The sequence below is a fragment of the Microcaecilia unicolor genome, chromosome 4 (assembly GCF_901765095.1).
Source record: "Microcaecilia unicolor chromosome 4, aMicUni1.1, whole genome shotgun sequence".
Lineage (NCBI taxonomy): Eukaryota > Metazoa > Chordata > Amphibia > Gymnophiona > Siphonopidae > Microcaecilia > Microcaecilia unicolor.
Window position 1 is genome coordinate 154,073,067 of NC_044034.1, and position 13,857 is coordinate 154,086,923.

The window sequence follows — 13,857 nt, forward strand, 5'->3', positions numbered from 1 at the left end:
CTTGACAGAACTCTGTATGCATTAGATAAGGCTAGGTTTGTTTTAATTAATTAATTAATTAATTAACTTTCCGCTTTTTTGAAGGAATTCACTCAAGGCTGCATACAGTACAAATGTAAAAAAATAAGAATGTAAATAAAAGGCGAAAGGGGGAATGAAGTGATATATTTGGGGAATTACATTAACCTGCACTGTAAGGTTTAAGGACATGTGCTCAGAACATAAAGGCCAGATGTTTAACTTTAAAAAGTTTATTTACAATACAGGTAATACAATAGTGGAGTGGAGGAGTGGCCTAGTGGTTAGAGCACCAGTCTTGCAATCCAGAGGTGGCCAGTTCAAATCCCACTGCTGCTCCTTGTGATCATGGGCAAGTCACTTAACCCTCCATTGCCTCAGGTACAAACAGATTATGAGTCCTCCTGGGACAGAGAAATATCCAGAGTACCTGAATGTAACTCACCTTGAGCTACTACTGAAAAAGGTGTGAGCAAAATCTAAATAAATAATGTTAAAAAGGCAGTTTTTAGGGATCTTACACAAGGAAAATGTGCCACAAGATAAATATTGTCTGAATTATAAATTAGGCTGGATTAATAGTAACTCACTATGATGGAAACTGCTGGTTCGAGTGATGAAAGAGGAGGGCTCACAAACCAGATTCCAGCTTTGTAAACGTGACAGCTACAAGAATAGATCAACCATGAGCAATAGGCAATTACAGCAGTAAAAATATTCAAATAACAATACAAGTATGGCGTGGAGGGGCATAATCGAATGGAAATGCCTATCTCCATGGGCGTTTATCTCCGAGAATGGGTCCGTGAAGGGGTGGGCTGAACCGTTTGTTTTTTTTTAGCGATAATGGAAACTAAAAACGCCCAGCTCAAAAACGTCCTAATCCGAACCATTTGGTCGTGGGAGGGGCCATGATTCGTAGTACACTCGCCCCCCTGACATGCCAGGACACCAACTGGGCACCCTAGAGGTCAGTGCGGTGGACTTCAGACAATGCTCCCACATGCATAGCTCCCTTACCACGGGTGCTGAGCCCCAACCCCTCCCCCAAAGCCCACTACCCACAAATGTACAACACTACCATAGCTCTTAGGGGTGAAGGGGGCACCTACATGTGGGCACAGTGGGTTTTGGAGGCCTCCCATTTACCAGCACAAGTGTTACAGGTGGGGGGGGGGGGGGGGGATGGGCCTGGGGCCACCTGGCTGAAGTGCACTGCGGTACCCACTAAAAGTGCTCCAGGGACCTGCATACATGCAGGCCTCTAGGACTGGTTGCTGCTATATAACCTTGGCACACCAGTTGACACCTGAAGACTAATTCCTTTATTGGAATAACTGCGTTTACTCACAGTTAAGAGGTTGTGCCCCACTGGCAACGAGTCTCCTTGGTACTGAGATGAGCAGTAGGTCCGAGCTGGCAGAATGCTGTACAATGCCCTCTTTCAGCCACATTCAAGGGAAGAACTAAGTTGTCTAACGTGGCTAACACAGGAAAGGGAACTAAAACTGGCTTACAAAAATGGCCACTACCGCATGGACTACAACAGGAAACACAGCAGGGCACACTCTGACCCAGTAGGCAGGGGGAAAAGCACCATGGGAGAAGAGCCTACCAACTACCAACATTGTGAGACTGTAACACAAGCTAATGAAATCACGGAGCCCAATACCCTACACCCACCACAATGCAATGCTGATGTGACCCTGTAGTGCACCCGAGAGCCACATCTGACCCAGGGAAAGGCTGTGAGAGGATCGAACACATTCTGCTGTCATGGAGGTGGGTACGGCATTTGAGGCTGGCATAGAGGCTGGGAAAAAAGTTTTTAAAGTGGAGTTTTTTTGGTGGGAGGGGGTTAGTGACCACTGGGGGAGTCCGAGGAGATCATCCCCGATTCCCTCCAGTGGTCATCTGGGCAGTTGGGGCACTTTGTTGGGACTTGTTCGTGAAAAAAAAGGGTCCAAAAAAAGTGACCCAAAATCGCGGTAAAAACACCTTTTTTTTTCGATTATCAGCTAAAGACGCCCATCTCTCCTCGGCTGATAACCACGCCCCAATTTCGCCTCCACCACGCCTCCGACACGCCCCCATCAACTTTATTCTTTTCCGCAACGGAGTGCAGTGGGAAACGCCCAAAATCGGCTTTTGATTATACCGATTTGGGCGCCTTTGCGAGATAAATGTCTATCTCCCGATTTAGGTCACACTATAGGCGTTTTTCTATTTCGAAAATAAGCTGGATAGTATACTACTTACAATGTCAACACAATACGTAATAGAACATTTTAAATGAAAGTGAAGGGTATACGCAAAGATGGGACATATAGATAGGTAAAAGAGTAAGAGGTGTTAGAAAATAAGGGAACTAATTTAAAGAAAGTTGCTCATGAGGTTAGAGAGATGGTTAAATATTATCTCAGCTAGGGTAGGAGTGGATAAACATGACCTGCTGTAGTATGTGCAGTCTGTGTCACTCTTTGTGTGTGTATGTGAGACTAAAAAGTTAGTTACTTCTTTCATTAAAGGCCTGGTTGAAGCACCAAGCTTCCTGAAGAAGAGATAGTCTTGTGTTAAGCAGAGCCTTTCAGGTAGTGCATTCTAGAGTATGGGGGCAACTCTGGAGCAGGCTTGCTTGTGGGTATCACATTGTGTAATGTCTTTTGGAGAGGGTGTGTTTAGTGATAGTCCTTGAGAGGACCTTAGTGTCCTTGGCGGTGTGTAGAGGATCATCCTATTCTTCAGGTACTCAGGGCCATTTCCTTTAAGGGCCTTGAAGATCAGACATAGAGTTTTAAATTTAGCCCTGCATTGTACTGGTAGCCAATGAACTTTTTGCAAAAATGGTTTGAGGTGGTCACATCGCTTGCAACCTTCTACCAGTCTTGCTGCAGCATTCTGAATCAACTAGAGCTGGTGCAGACCCTTTGTAATCAGACCATTATATAGTGCATTGCAGTAATCCAGTCTTGATGTTATCATGGCATGCACAACTGAGATAAGATTTACCTTCTTGATGTAAGGTGAGAGGCAGTGTAGCTGTTACAAATAGTAGAAGCAGAGTAAGTGTTGAATCTAACTGTATTCCAAGGTTCCTGACTTAACAGCAGCCAAAAAGCAATATTTCTCTTAATGCATTGCACAGGCTGCCAATTCAACCAAGCAGTTGTTCAGTATAGTAAACAGCCTATTGCAACCCCTACAACAGAACCAGCCTGCCCAGTCTAAACTCAACTACAATTATTTTGCTGCATACTTTGCCAACAAAATTAAAAGTCTCTGCCAGGATTTCCAGTCAATCCCACCCAGAAGTGCACAAACTGGGTGTCTCCTGACAGAGACAGATGGGATACTTTTAACCCAATGACAAAGGAGAGCCTTGACAAAATCCTAAGAGACCTTCGACCAACTACCTGCTCCCTCGACCCCTGTCCATCAAAGATAGAGCAGCAGGCAAGCCTAGGCCTCATAGAAGGTGCCACAAAAATTGTGAACACCTCTCTTTCTAATGGGCAACTACCAACAGCATTAAAAAGGGAAGTGGTTCACCCTTTGCTAAAGAAAAACAACCTTGACCAGGACAAACGTGAAAGTTACCAGCCAGTATCCAACATCCCATTTGTAGGGAAACTTATAGAACAAACAGTCTGTGTTCAACTTAATGACTGGCTAGAAGAGAGAAACTGGCTACATCCATGTCAATGTGGATTCAGACCCGATTATGGAACAGAAATAGTCCTCGTTTCCCTACTAGATGATCTTCACAGAAACCGAGACAGGGGATTTGCCTCGGTGTTATTTCTCAGCAACCTTTGACACTGGTTCAAAAAAATTGTGCCTTATTCAGCATGGTAGTTTTTTGGTGCATTTTTTCATACTAAAACCGCTACTATATTAGAAGATTACTTGAGATTTTCCCACACTAAACTGCTGCAGTAAACACAGCTTATTACTTCAGTCACTGAACTGGAAGCAGAAATAAACTTCCCAGTCAAAAAGAAAGAAAGCAGCATTCTAAATCCACATTTTAGATATCAACCAACCAGTATAACAGATGAGGAACTGATAAATTCACCTAAGATACCAAATCAGAATCAGGTTTGTAAGTTGTTTTTTTTTTTTTTTTAAATCTTCAGGCGCGTGATTTCTACCTGCATGAGCTGAAGGCGCCCGAACGTCAGAGGCTGTGTGAGAATATTGCAAATAGTCTTCATTGTGCTGACCTCGACATCCAGAAAAGAAATGTGAGTGGCATTTTATTGTCTATGGTTAACATCTAGTGAACATTTTTGTGTTACAGGGATGTTAAACAGATGCTTTAAAAAACAAACGCAGTGGGAGTGGAGTCAAAATTAAATCAAAACTTAACTACATATATCACAGGTGACCCAAAATACTAGCAAGTAAGAACTATGCACGTTGACTTAAAAAGTCAATGTGCAGGGTTCTTACTTGCTAGTATTGGGTCACCCATGATATATGTAGCAAACAGATGCTTTAATGCAATGCAGCCTCACAGCTATTTGGCTTTCCAGTATATCCATAACAAATACACACATGACTTATTTTTGTACATTGGAGACTCAGTATATATAAATACATCTTTTGTATATTGCCAGTTTGGCAAATCCTGCTCTAGGGCTTGACAAAAATAAGAAAAAAAAATATCAAGAAATAAGACTTTTTGGTGATTAAGTCCTAAAGAATCAATTTTCTAAGGGCTATGGTAACTACCTCCCTCCCCTGTTTACTAAGCCGCATGGCAATGCCAACACAGCCCATTCAAAGAGAATGGGCTGTGTTGGCATTAGCAAACAGCAGCCACTAGCGCGACTTAGTAAACAGGGAGGTACCTTAGCAGCCTATTTACTAAGTTGCACTAAGCAGTTGACATGATAATTGTTGCTTGCTGTTAATGAATGCCCAAGCATTACCAAATGCAGAATGGATCACATAATGGGTGGGTGGGAATGCACCTTATAGTTAATAGAGATGTAGAAACAGAGAAAATGATGTCAGACAAAACCAACTTACTTAACTCTAGCATGTGTTCTCTGAGGACAGAAGAATACAAGTCCTTATAGCACGGGTAACACCAGTGGCTGAGCTTGTATGGGAAATCATCTCCAGTTAAGGGGGGGAAGTGATCAATTTGTGCTACTGTTGATTTACAAAATATAAAAGAAAATAGTCACAGGAGGCTCATGTCTCAGCAGATCATTCAGGAATACATTTCTAACTGGACCCACAATCTGTGTATCTAAAATATGCTCTATTTCGGGAAGGTTGCCTTTATACTAAATACTTAAATTTCAGCAATACCAAATTACTGTTGTCATAGAGGAGCCATTTGGGTCTTTATCTGCGACTGCTATGATTTACTATGTTAATGTGTTGCTTGATGCGTGTTACAGTGGCCAAGGCTCTAAGCCATGGAGAACAATGAATAAACAATCAACAAAAGATAAATACTTATGTAAAAGAAAGAACCTTGTTATTACTCAGTGTTTCTACCCCCCCCCCCAACCTTATTAGGTGGCTAATTTCAGAGCTGTTCATCAGGATTTTGGAGATTGTGTCGAGGCACTGCTACACCAACTCAATGAAAAGAAGATGTAGGTAAACACAGTTCTTCATTTATTATAGTGATGCCAGAACAAAGTGTAAATGAGGTGTGGGGGGGGGGGGGGGGGGGGGGGAGAGGGAGTTTGGAATTCTATAATTGGCATTATCAAAAAACTGCTTCTAAGAAGAGATCATGTGAGCGTGTAGATGTATGGAGGCCAATTTTCTTATTAATTGGACTATTTTTTTTTTAATTCATATTGCTGCTGTTATGAGCTGAAAAAGAATAAGCAGGAAGTTTGAGCACATGCAATTGTGAGCGTATACAGCTTGCCAGAAATGGGTTCAGATGGCTGAAAACCCAATACTTGCATGCAATTCAGGAATTATATATGGAAACCTGGATAACTTTGTGGAAGGGTTGTCATAATTAGATGAACACAAAACATTTGAGAAAGTGCATCTCCCTTCTCTAAGTGGCTAACAATCCTTCTTTAGCCCTTTCTCCTGCCTGACATTACTGCTCCTTGGACATTGCCCTTCCTTCTACTAACTGCTCTGGACTTACCTTGCATACCCCACTCATTGGAACCTCTCTTTCCCTAGTCACCCTGTTACTTCTCCTCAGGATAGCCTTCTCCCTCTCAAGTCACGCTTCAGTTGTATCTGTCTACTGCGTCAGTTTCATGTGCTTAAGTGTCTTCTGCTCAGCATGGGTCATGAGGCTAGAGAGACCTCATTCCTTCTAGCACAATGCAGTCCCCAGGAGCAGTAACTCTTAGCACTCTGATCTCCTAAGCTGTGGAATTCAGTGCATCTAGCAGGTTGATGGAGTTAGAATGCTGGCTACATATCAGTGGCGTACCAAGGGAGGGGGCGGTGCGGGCGGTCCGCCCTGGGTGCACGCCGCTGGGGGGGGGGGGTGCCGCGCATCTGTTGGCTTTGAGTCCGCTCGTTCCTTCCCTGCTGCTCCCTCTGCGCGGAACAGATTACTTCCTGTTCTGGGGCAGAGGGAGCAGCAGGGAATGAGCAGACTGGGAGCCGACAGGCGCGCGGCACCCCCCCCCCCAGCAGGTAAAAATGCACCCGGGGGGGAGGCGCATCGGCGATCCGCCCCGGGTGTCAGCCAGTCTAGGAACGCCACTGCTACATATGAACACAGCAAGAGTAGGTACCCATATTCCCTTCAGTTACTCCTCTTTCCTTTAGCACTTGCTACCCATCTAGAAAAGAAATTTATGTTTAGAAGAGCAGCTAAGGGGACTAGAATCACATGCTTTCAATTTGCGTCGGTGCAGCCGACCTGCTGACTCTTTCTGCCAGCTGGATTTGAGTAGATCTTAATGGGCTGGGTCAGGGCTAGAGGAGTCCGATGCAGTAGTCTAATCCCACAGATTTTAAGCAGCTTTAAATACTTTCTTCTTGCTAAGAACATTATATTCTTTTTACGTTCAGTATCTAATAACCAGAACTCTGACAACTGGTGGTCACTGTTTTTTTCAATTTTTTTGAACCCGTGTGACATTTTTGCAGAACTACTGTTTGAAAAATCTGCATGTTCAGTGTTACAATTCAGCATCATATCTCTACAATAATGGCAAATGCCCTGCATTGACATCAACGTATAAACTTGACTTTGCTATTTGTATGTAGAGTCCTGTGTTTGTTTATGACAGCACATGAGGGGTACATATAATATACTTAATTGTGTTTACCTTTTAGGTTGCACTTATAAAATACAGCCAACATCCATCATTTTGCCAGCCTGTGGAGGACAATGAGGCTTGTTTGGTCTCCATTAATGTATATGGTTAACGTTAGCAAAGAGTTATCATAGAAAAAATGTCCAATAACATTTCATGCACTAGTAAGCAGTTTTAACCTCATGCCTGGTCATCAAAATTCAGCAAAGCATGAAATGAACCACCCTGATTACTTATTGTAACCGATTACTTATTGTAGCTTGGTATCATTTTAAAAGAAAAGCAAATTATTGATCTGTACCAGTGGCCAAGCCAGAAAGCAATTTTTGGGTGGGCCAGCAGGTTGGATGGGTGGGCACCCATGCTCTGTCCCTACCCCACTCCATGCTGGACCTCTACCTTACTCCCCACATGGTCCACATCTCTCTCCTTTCCCTTCAGCCATCCCCTGCATATCCAGCACCTATCCCAGCCCCCCTTCTACATGTCCAGCACCTCACCTCCCCTTTCCCTCTAACCCGCCGCCCGCCTGCCAGCATATGCAGCTCCTCTCTCTTCCCCCTGCAAATCCAGCACCTCTCCGTCTCCCCTTCCTTGCAACCTCCCCCTGCAAGTCCAGTGCCTCCTCACCTCACAGTCTCCGTGTCCTACCCCCGCTGCAGCGCTTGCAATTTGCTATCATCGGCGCTGCCTGACACAGCTGAGAGACGCGGCATGATGTCCTGCTCCGGGGCCTTCCCTCTGCTGCGCTAATTCAACTTCCTGTTTACGCAGGGTGGAATGCACGCAGCAGAGGGAAGGTCCCGGAGTAGGACGTCACGCTGCGTCTGTCAGCTGTGTCAGGCAGCGCGCCGACGATAGCAAATTGCAAGCGCTGCCGTGGGGTTGGAAAACGGAGACTATGAGGTGAGGAGGCAGCGCTGATAGCGTTAAAGGGAAGCGCTACGGTGGGGGTGGGAGAGGGTGTGAGGAGACATGTCAGTGACTGAGGGGTTGGGTGTTTCTCTAGATGGGCCTGAGCCCAAACTGGGCGGGCCCAGGCCCACCCAGGCCCACCCGTAGCTACGCCCCTGAATTCTGTACATTTGCAAATGTATTACTAAGTGCAAATAGGTATGAAGCCCCATTTTACATAGAATGAAGAGGTTGGACTTAGTTCCAGGGTATTTTTAAAAAGGACCTGTCATGCATAAATAGCTGTAGGATTGCATTTACTGAACATGCTGCAGGAGAAGACATTTTAAAAAAGTATGTTGAAAAAATGAACAGCAAAAATCTGGTTGCTTCCACATGTAGCTGCTGGCACTTAAATGTGGAAGTGGAGATTTCACAACTTCTGCATGGAAGTGCTGACGCTCCCACTTGTAGCTGCCCTATTTTACAAACTTACACACATAAGAGACACCAATTAAGAAGTGAGGCTGCAATTTTAGCATGGTTTCTTTGTGGGGACAAAAATAAACTATGTGGGATTACAGAGAATGACTCCCCTAATCCATTTTTTTCCAACATATACTTGCTGTTAAACAGTTATAAAGGTTGATGTGGAACTTTTTCCCCATTTGCATGTATTCCCTTTGTGAAACGGAGAGTACTCATGTACATTTTAGCCCTGCCCAACTATGCCCCTTGAAATCTCTGTGTGTAAATAGTGGCTTTCTGAAATTGGTTTTTACACATATGTGATATATATACACATGTAAATCTGTAGTTTCCCTTTAAAAGCAGGAAGATACAAAGTTTGTGACTTAAAGTGTCTGTGTGCACTTGCTATTTGTGGGAGAGGAAAATGAACATGCATACTTTTGGAAATCATACAGATGAGTGCTATTTGAATCTCCTTTTTTAAAGATGCCCACTGAAATAGCTCTTGTTAAAAAGCAGCTAAGAATATCTACACTATGGCAGCCACACATCAATTTAACCTGGAGTAGCCTAGTGGTTGGTGCAGGCCCATAACCTATTCTGTTACACTTGTGGTGGAAAGTGTGAGCCCTCCAAAACCTACCTATACCTACATATAGAGGAGTAGCCTAGTGGTTAGTGCGGTGGACTTTGATCCTGGGGAACTGAGTTCAATTCCCACTACAGCTCCTTTGACTCTGGGCAAGTCACTCAACCAGTGGTGTGCTGGAGCGGGCTCGCGAGAGCCGTTTGTTAAGTTTTTAAGAATTTTGGGAGCTGGTTGTTAAAGTAGGCCTCCCCGTGGCTACTTTAACAACTGACTCCCAAAATGTGGGCTTGGGCCCCTTCCTGAATTCTCTTTTACTTTGCTGGCAGTGATGCTGGCCCCACCAGCCAAGTAAATAGACTGCTGCTGCTCCCTGCTCCTTGTTTCTGACTGAGCATCAGGCTGGGGCTTTTCATGTCAGCGCAAGAAGGTTCCATCATGCTGCTCAGAGCCAGAAACAAGCAGCAGAGAATTGTGGCAGTCCATTTATTGGCTGGTGGGGCTCGGCAAAGGTATGCCTAGCGTGCCCGCACAAGGGAGGGGAGAGAGAGAGGCATGTATTCCCCCCCCCCCCCCCAAAAAAAAAAAAAAAAAAATTTCAGGGCCGGCTATGCCCGGAGAGAGAGCCTGTTGTTAAAAATTTACCAGCACACCCCTGCACTCAACCCTCCATTGCCCCTGGTACAAAATAAGTACCTGAATATATGTAAACTGCTTTAAATGTAGTTGCAAAAATCTAAGAAAGGCAGTATATCAAATCCTATTTCCCTATGGGTGACACCTGCAGCTATAAAGGCTATTGCAGTTGGGTACAGTAAGTTTTGGAAGGCTCACTATTCAATATAAGGGGGTAACAGTGAGATATGTATCTGGGACCTTTTATGTGAACTCCACTTCAGTGCCCCCTAGGGTGTCCCACTGCTCTGCTGGGATGTCTGTGTGGCCAGTCAACTCAGAATGCTGGCTCCTCCTACATCCCAAAGGCTTGATTTTGTGCATTCTTTACTTGGGTGGTTTTTTTTTTCTCCAAAAAATGGTCCAAAAAGATAGATGCATAGAGCACCAACATCTAGGAAATGGCCAATTTTGAAAAAAAAAAAAAAGATATACGTTTTTACCGGTTCAAAAATGGTCCACGAGGGCATTTTCAATATGACATCCAAATCTAATTTTGGATATTTTGCAAAAAAAACAAAACAAAAAAAACCATCCAAAACTCCAGTGCCACACCTGGCAATTTTTAACCAGAAAAACATCTATTGTTTTGATTCAAAAAGCGCCCTACTTTAGAAGATTTTGTGCTCAGTGCATCTTTCTTTTAAGGCTACTTTCAAACAAACACCGTCTGAGGGAAAAAAAACACACACATATAAGCCATTGGGATGTCTGGGGGCTAGCAGTCCTACTAGACTGGCCACACAGACATCCCAGGGGAGCAGTGGGCCAGCCTAGGGGGCACTGCAGTGAACATAAAAGGTGCCAGGTACACATCACATCCTAACCCCCTTATACTGTATGGTGAGTCTTTCAGGATAGCAAAAAAATGTACTGTACCCAACTGTATACCACTACAATAGCCCTTATGCCACCTATATGTGGGTTCAGCAAGTATTTTAGCATTTAGCACTCACACTTTTCACCAAAGGTGTACTAGTTAGAGTAGGATATGGACCTGGGTCCCCTTCTCTACAGTCCAGTGCACCAACCTGCTTGCTGCTGTAAGAGGAATGGCCATTATATCTGCAGTTATGATAGAACTTGGTATGTACTGTCACTTTCACTTTTTTGGGGGGAGTGGGGGATCATGCATTTATCCAGTGGTCATCTGGTCAGATTGGACACTGTTTTGACCCTTAGTCATTACTGAAACAGGTCTAACCACAAATGTCCTATTTTTGGCCCTGGATATTTTTCTTGTTCCATTATCGCAGGAAAATGTCCAAATCATAAGCCTATACTAGTCCCACCCAAAGCACACATCCAACACACCTTCTTGAGATTAGACAAACTGCATAGAAAAACTTCTTAAAATTTGTTTGGCAAATAGCAATTTGGATATATTTATGAAACAAAAGTTCATCTACTGCTTTGTGCTGTTTTTTTGGACATTCTATTTCAAAAATGAGCCTCTATGTGTATGAACATGCTAGAACATTTCAAATACTTTATATCTGGGGAAAATGATGGTGTCATTTCTATGCTTATCTGTAAAATAGTTTACTAAAAAGTTGAAATAGCATGCACATACATAACTAAAGAAATGTATTCCCATCAACAATTTACAGATGGAAGTGGTTGGGTTCTTTCATTAGATCATGTTCTACACTTCACCTTCTCTGATAATTCAGTTGAGAAGTTATCAGTTTTCCAAATGGCTTCTATTACTTGGCAGGAAGTGTGGGACTATGTTGGCAGTTAATACTCTTGGAAATATGGCAAGCATACCATTCCACAATAATCCTTTCTACTTCTTTATCTCACAGCCTACTGTGGGGTGGGGAAGATATACAGCTCCCTTCAAGTGTCTTATCTTACCTTCTGTGGAATATGGGAAGGTATCATCCTATAATTTCTCTCCTTCCCTCAGAATGTACTACTCTGGGGAGAGGTAAATACCTACTGTACCTAAATGCAACTTGTTTATGGTTTATTGATTTCTAACTTGTTTTGAATTACCAGTGAGAAGGTGTATATTAAATCCAAATAACTAATCAGGTTTAGCTCAGAAAACATTTCTAAGTCAGATCTCAACATGCTTTATCCATCTAATTTTTAGTTTCAATTTACAAATGAATTCTAGGTGTTTCTCCTTAGAAGAAACGTCAGAGAATATCACAAGCTTTCACCAAATGATCTCAAATCTCAGAAGTGAAAAGAAGACTTAGTATAATGGTAAAAGATTTTCCCTAAATGACTTATTCATTTATTAACATCAGTTTAAAAAAAGGGAGAAATAATGTCTTTATTTCATTTTATGTAAATCTAAAAAATGTATCTTTTCTCATAACGTGCACTGTTATTTTAAATTTTACTTTCCTGAAATAAGATGGCAGATACTTTACTGTCAAATATGTTGTTATATAATTAATCTCAATTTACACATCCTTATCTAATGTTTTTTCATATCTAATGTGTATTGATATTTCAGACTCCCCTTCTCCTCAGATATTAGAAATATGGTAATATACAAACTCAAATTTCAGAAATGATGAGAAAATCTAGTGTACTGGCAAAGGATTTTCCCCTAATGGATACATCATTCTCAGGCATCAATTTAACAAAAAGTAAATAATACTTTTATCCAACCTTACACATTCTTAACTAATGTATGTTCTAACATAATTTATACTCTTAATTTACTCTTCTTATATGAAACTATGATGGCAAATATCTTACTATCAAACATGATATTATATGTTTCATCTCATCTAATGTATCTTCTATATAATATTCACTCCTATCTCTAGCTTTTCCTCTTTCCTGATGTCAGAAATATGGTAATATACAAACTCAATTCTCAGTAATGTCAAGAAAATCTAGTATAATGACAGAGGAATTTTCCATACATGACTATTTCATTTATTAACATTAGTTTAACAAAAAAAAAAAAAAAAAAGGGGGGGGGGGGAAAATACTTTTATCTCAGTTTATATATAACTAAATATTCTATTTTCTCTCATAATGTAAACTCTTATTTCAGATTTTTTTTTCTCTTTGAAAACAATGGTAAATGTTTTATCAAACATACTGATATATATTTCATCTCAACTCATACACTCTCATCTTGTATATCTTCTATCTAATATATATTCTTATCTCAGACTCTTTTACCTTTCTGGTGTCAGAAATATGACATTATATAGACACAAATCTCAGAAATGACAAGAAGATATAGTATAATGACAATGGAACTTCCATGAGTGACCATCTCATTTATAAACATTAGTTAAAAAAAAAGGGAAAAAGCAATGGCTATATCTCACTCTACATACTGTCAACTAAAGTATTCTCATCAACTAATGTATACTCATCCAATATATTCCTAACTAAAATACTTTCTTATCTTAGATTCTATCCCTAGAATTACAGCAACAGATATCTTGTTACCAAATATATTGTTACATACCTGTTAAAACCCATATTTACATTTTTGAAATATGGCAATGTTTTCTCTTGTTATTAACTCCTAATGTAATTTAAATAACCAAGTGCGTTATTCCATATTACAATATATCACTTATCCCCTTCTTGATCTCTCTGAGCGGGGACAGGACTCTTAGATGTCCCTATCACGGGAACCAGCACCATGGTCTTTTTCATCAAATTATGGTTTATGCTTAATTTTTTTGTATTTTGTAGAAGCCTAGTTGTTATTGGCTTTCATAGTAAGTTTTTCTGTTCTTTCTCTGTGCCAAGGAATTATACACTCGCTCTTGTTTCTGAATTTCCCTCAATCAATAATACTGAAAATTATAAATCTTTGAAATATGACCTCTTTAACATCTAACACTCCTCCAACTCCAGCTATCTCTTTAATATCTTGGAATGTAAATGGCTTGAGACATCCAGTAAAGCGGAAAAAAGTGTTTACACACCTAAAGAAATTAAAACCTTCTATCA

General features: G+C 41.6%; 1 protein-coding gene across 4 annotated transcripts in view; it reads left to right on the forward strand.

The window, feature by feature from the left end:
• Positions 1-12,813, forward strand: part of LOC115468786 (catalase-like) — a 77,554-nt gene extending 64,741 nt beyond the window's left edge. Inside the window, exons 11-13 of one of the 4 annotated variants that reach the window (XM_030200778.1) lie at positions 4,155-4,262; positions 5,554-5,633; positions 12,038-12,813. In XM_030200778.1, the coding sequence (XP_030056638.1) occupies positions 4,155-4,262; positions 5,554-5,633; positions 12,038-12,122 (273 nt within the window). In that variant the 3' untranslated portion in view covers positions 12,123-12,813. Of the gene's footprint in view, positions 1-4,154; positions 4,263-5,553; positions 5,638-7,305; positions 7,587-12,037 lie in introns of those variants that run through there. The other 3 variants (XM_030200781.1, XM_030200782.1, XM_030200779.1) reach the window with 3 other exon arrangements.
• The last annotated feature ends 1,044 nt before the right edge of the window (positions 12,814-13,857 follow it).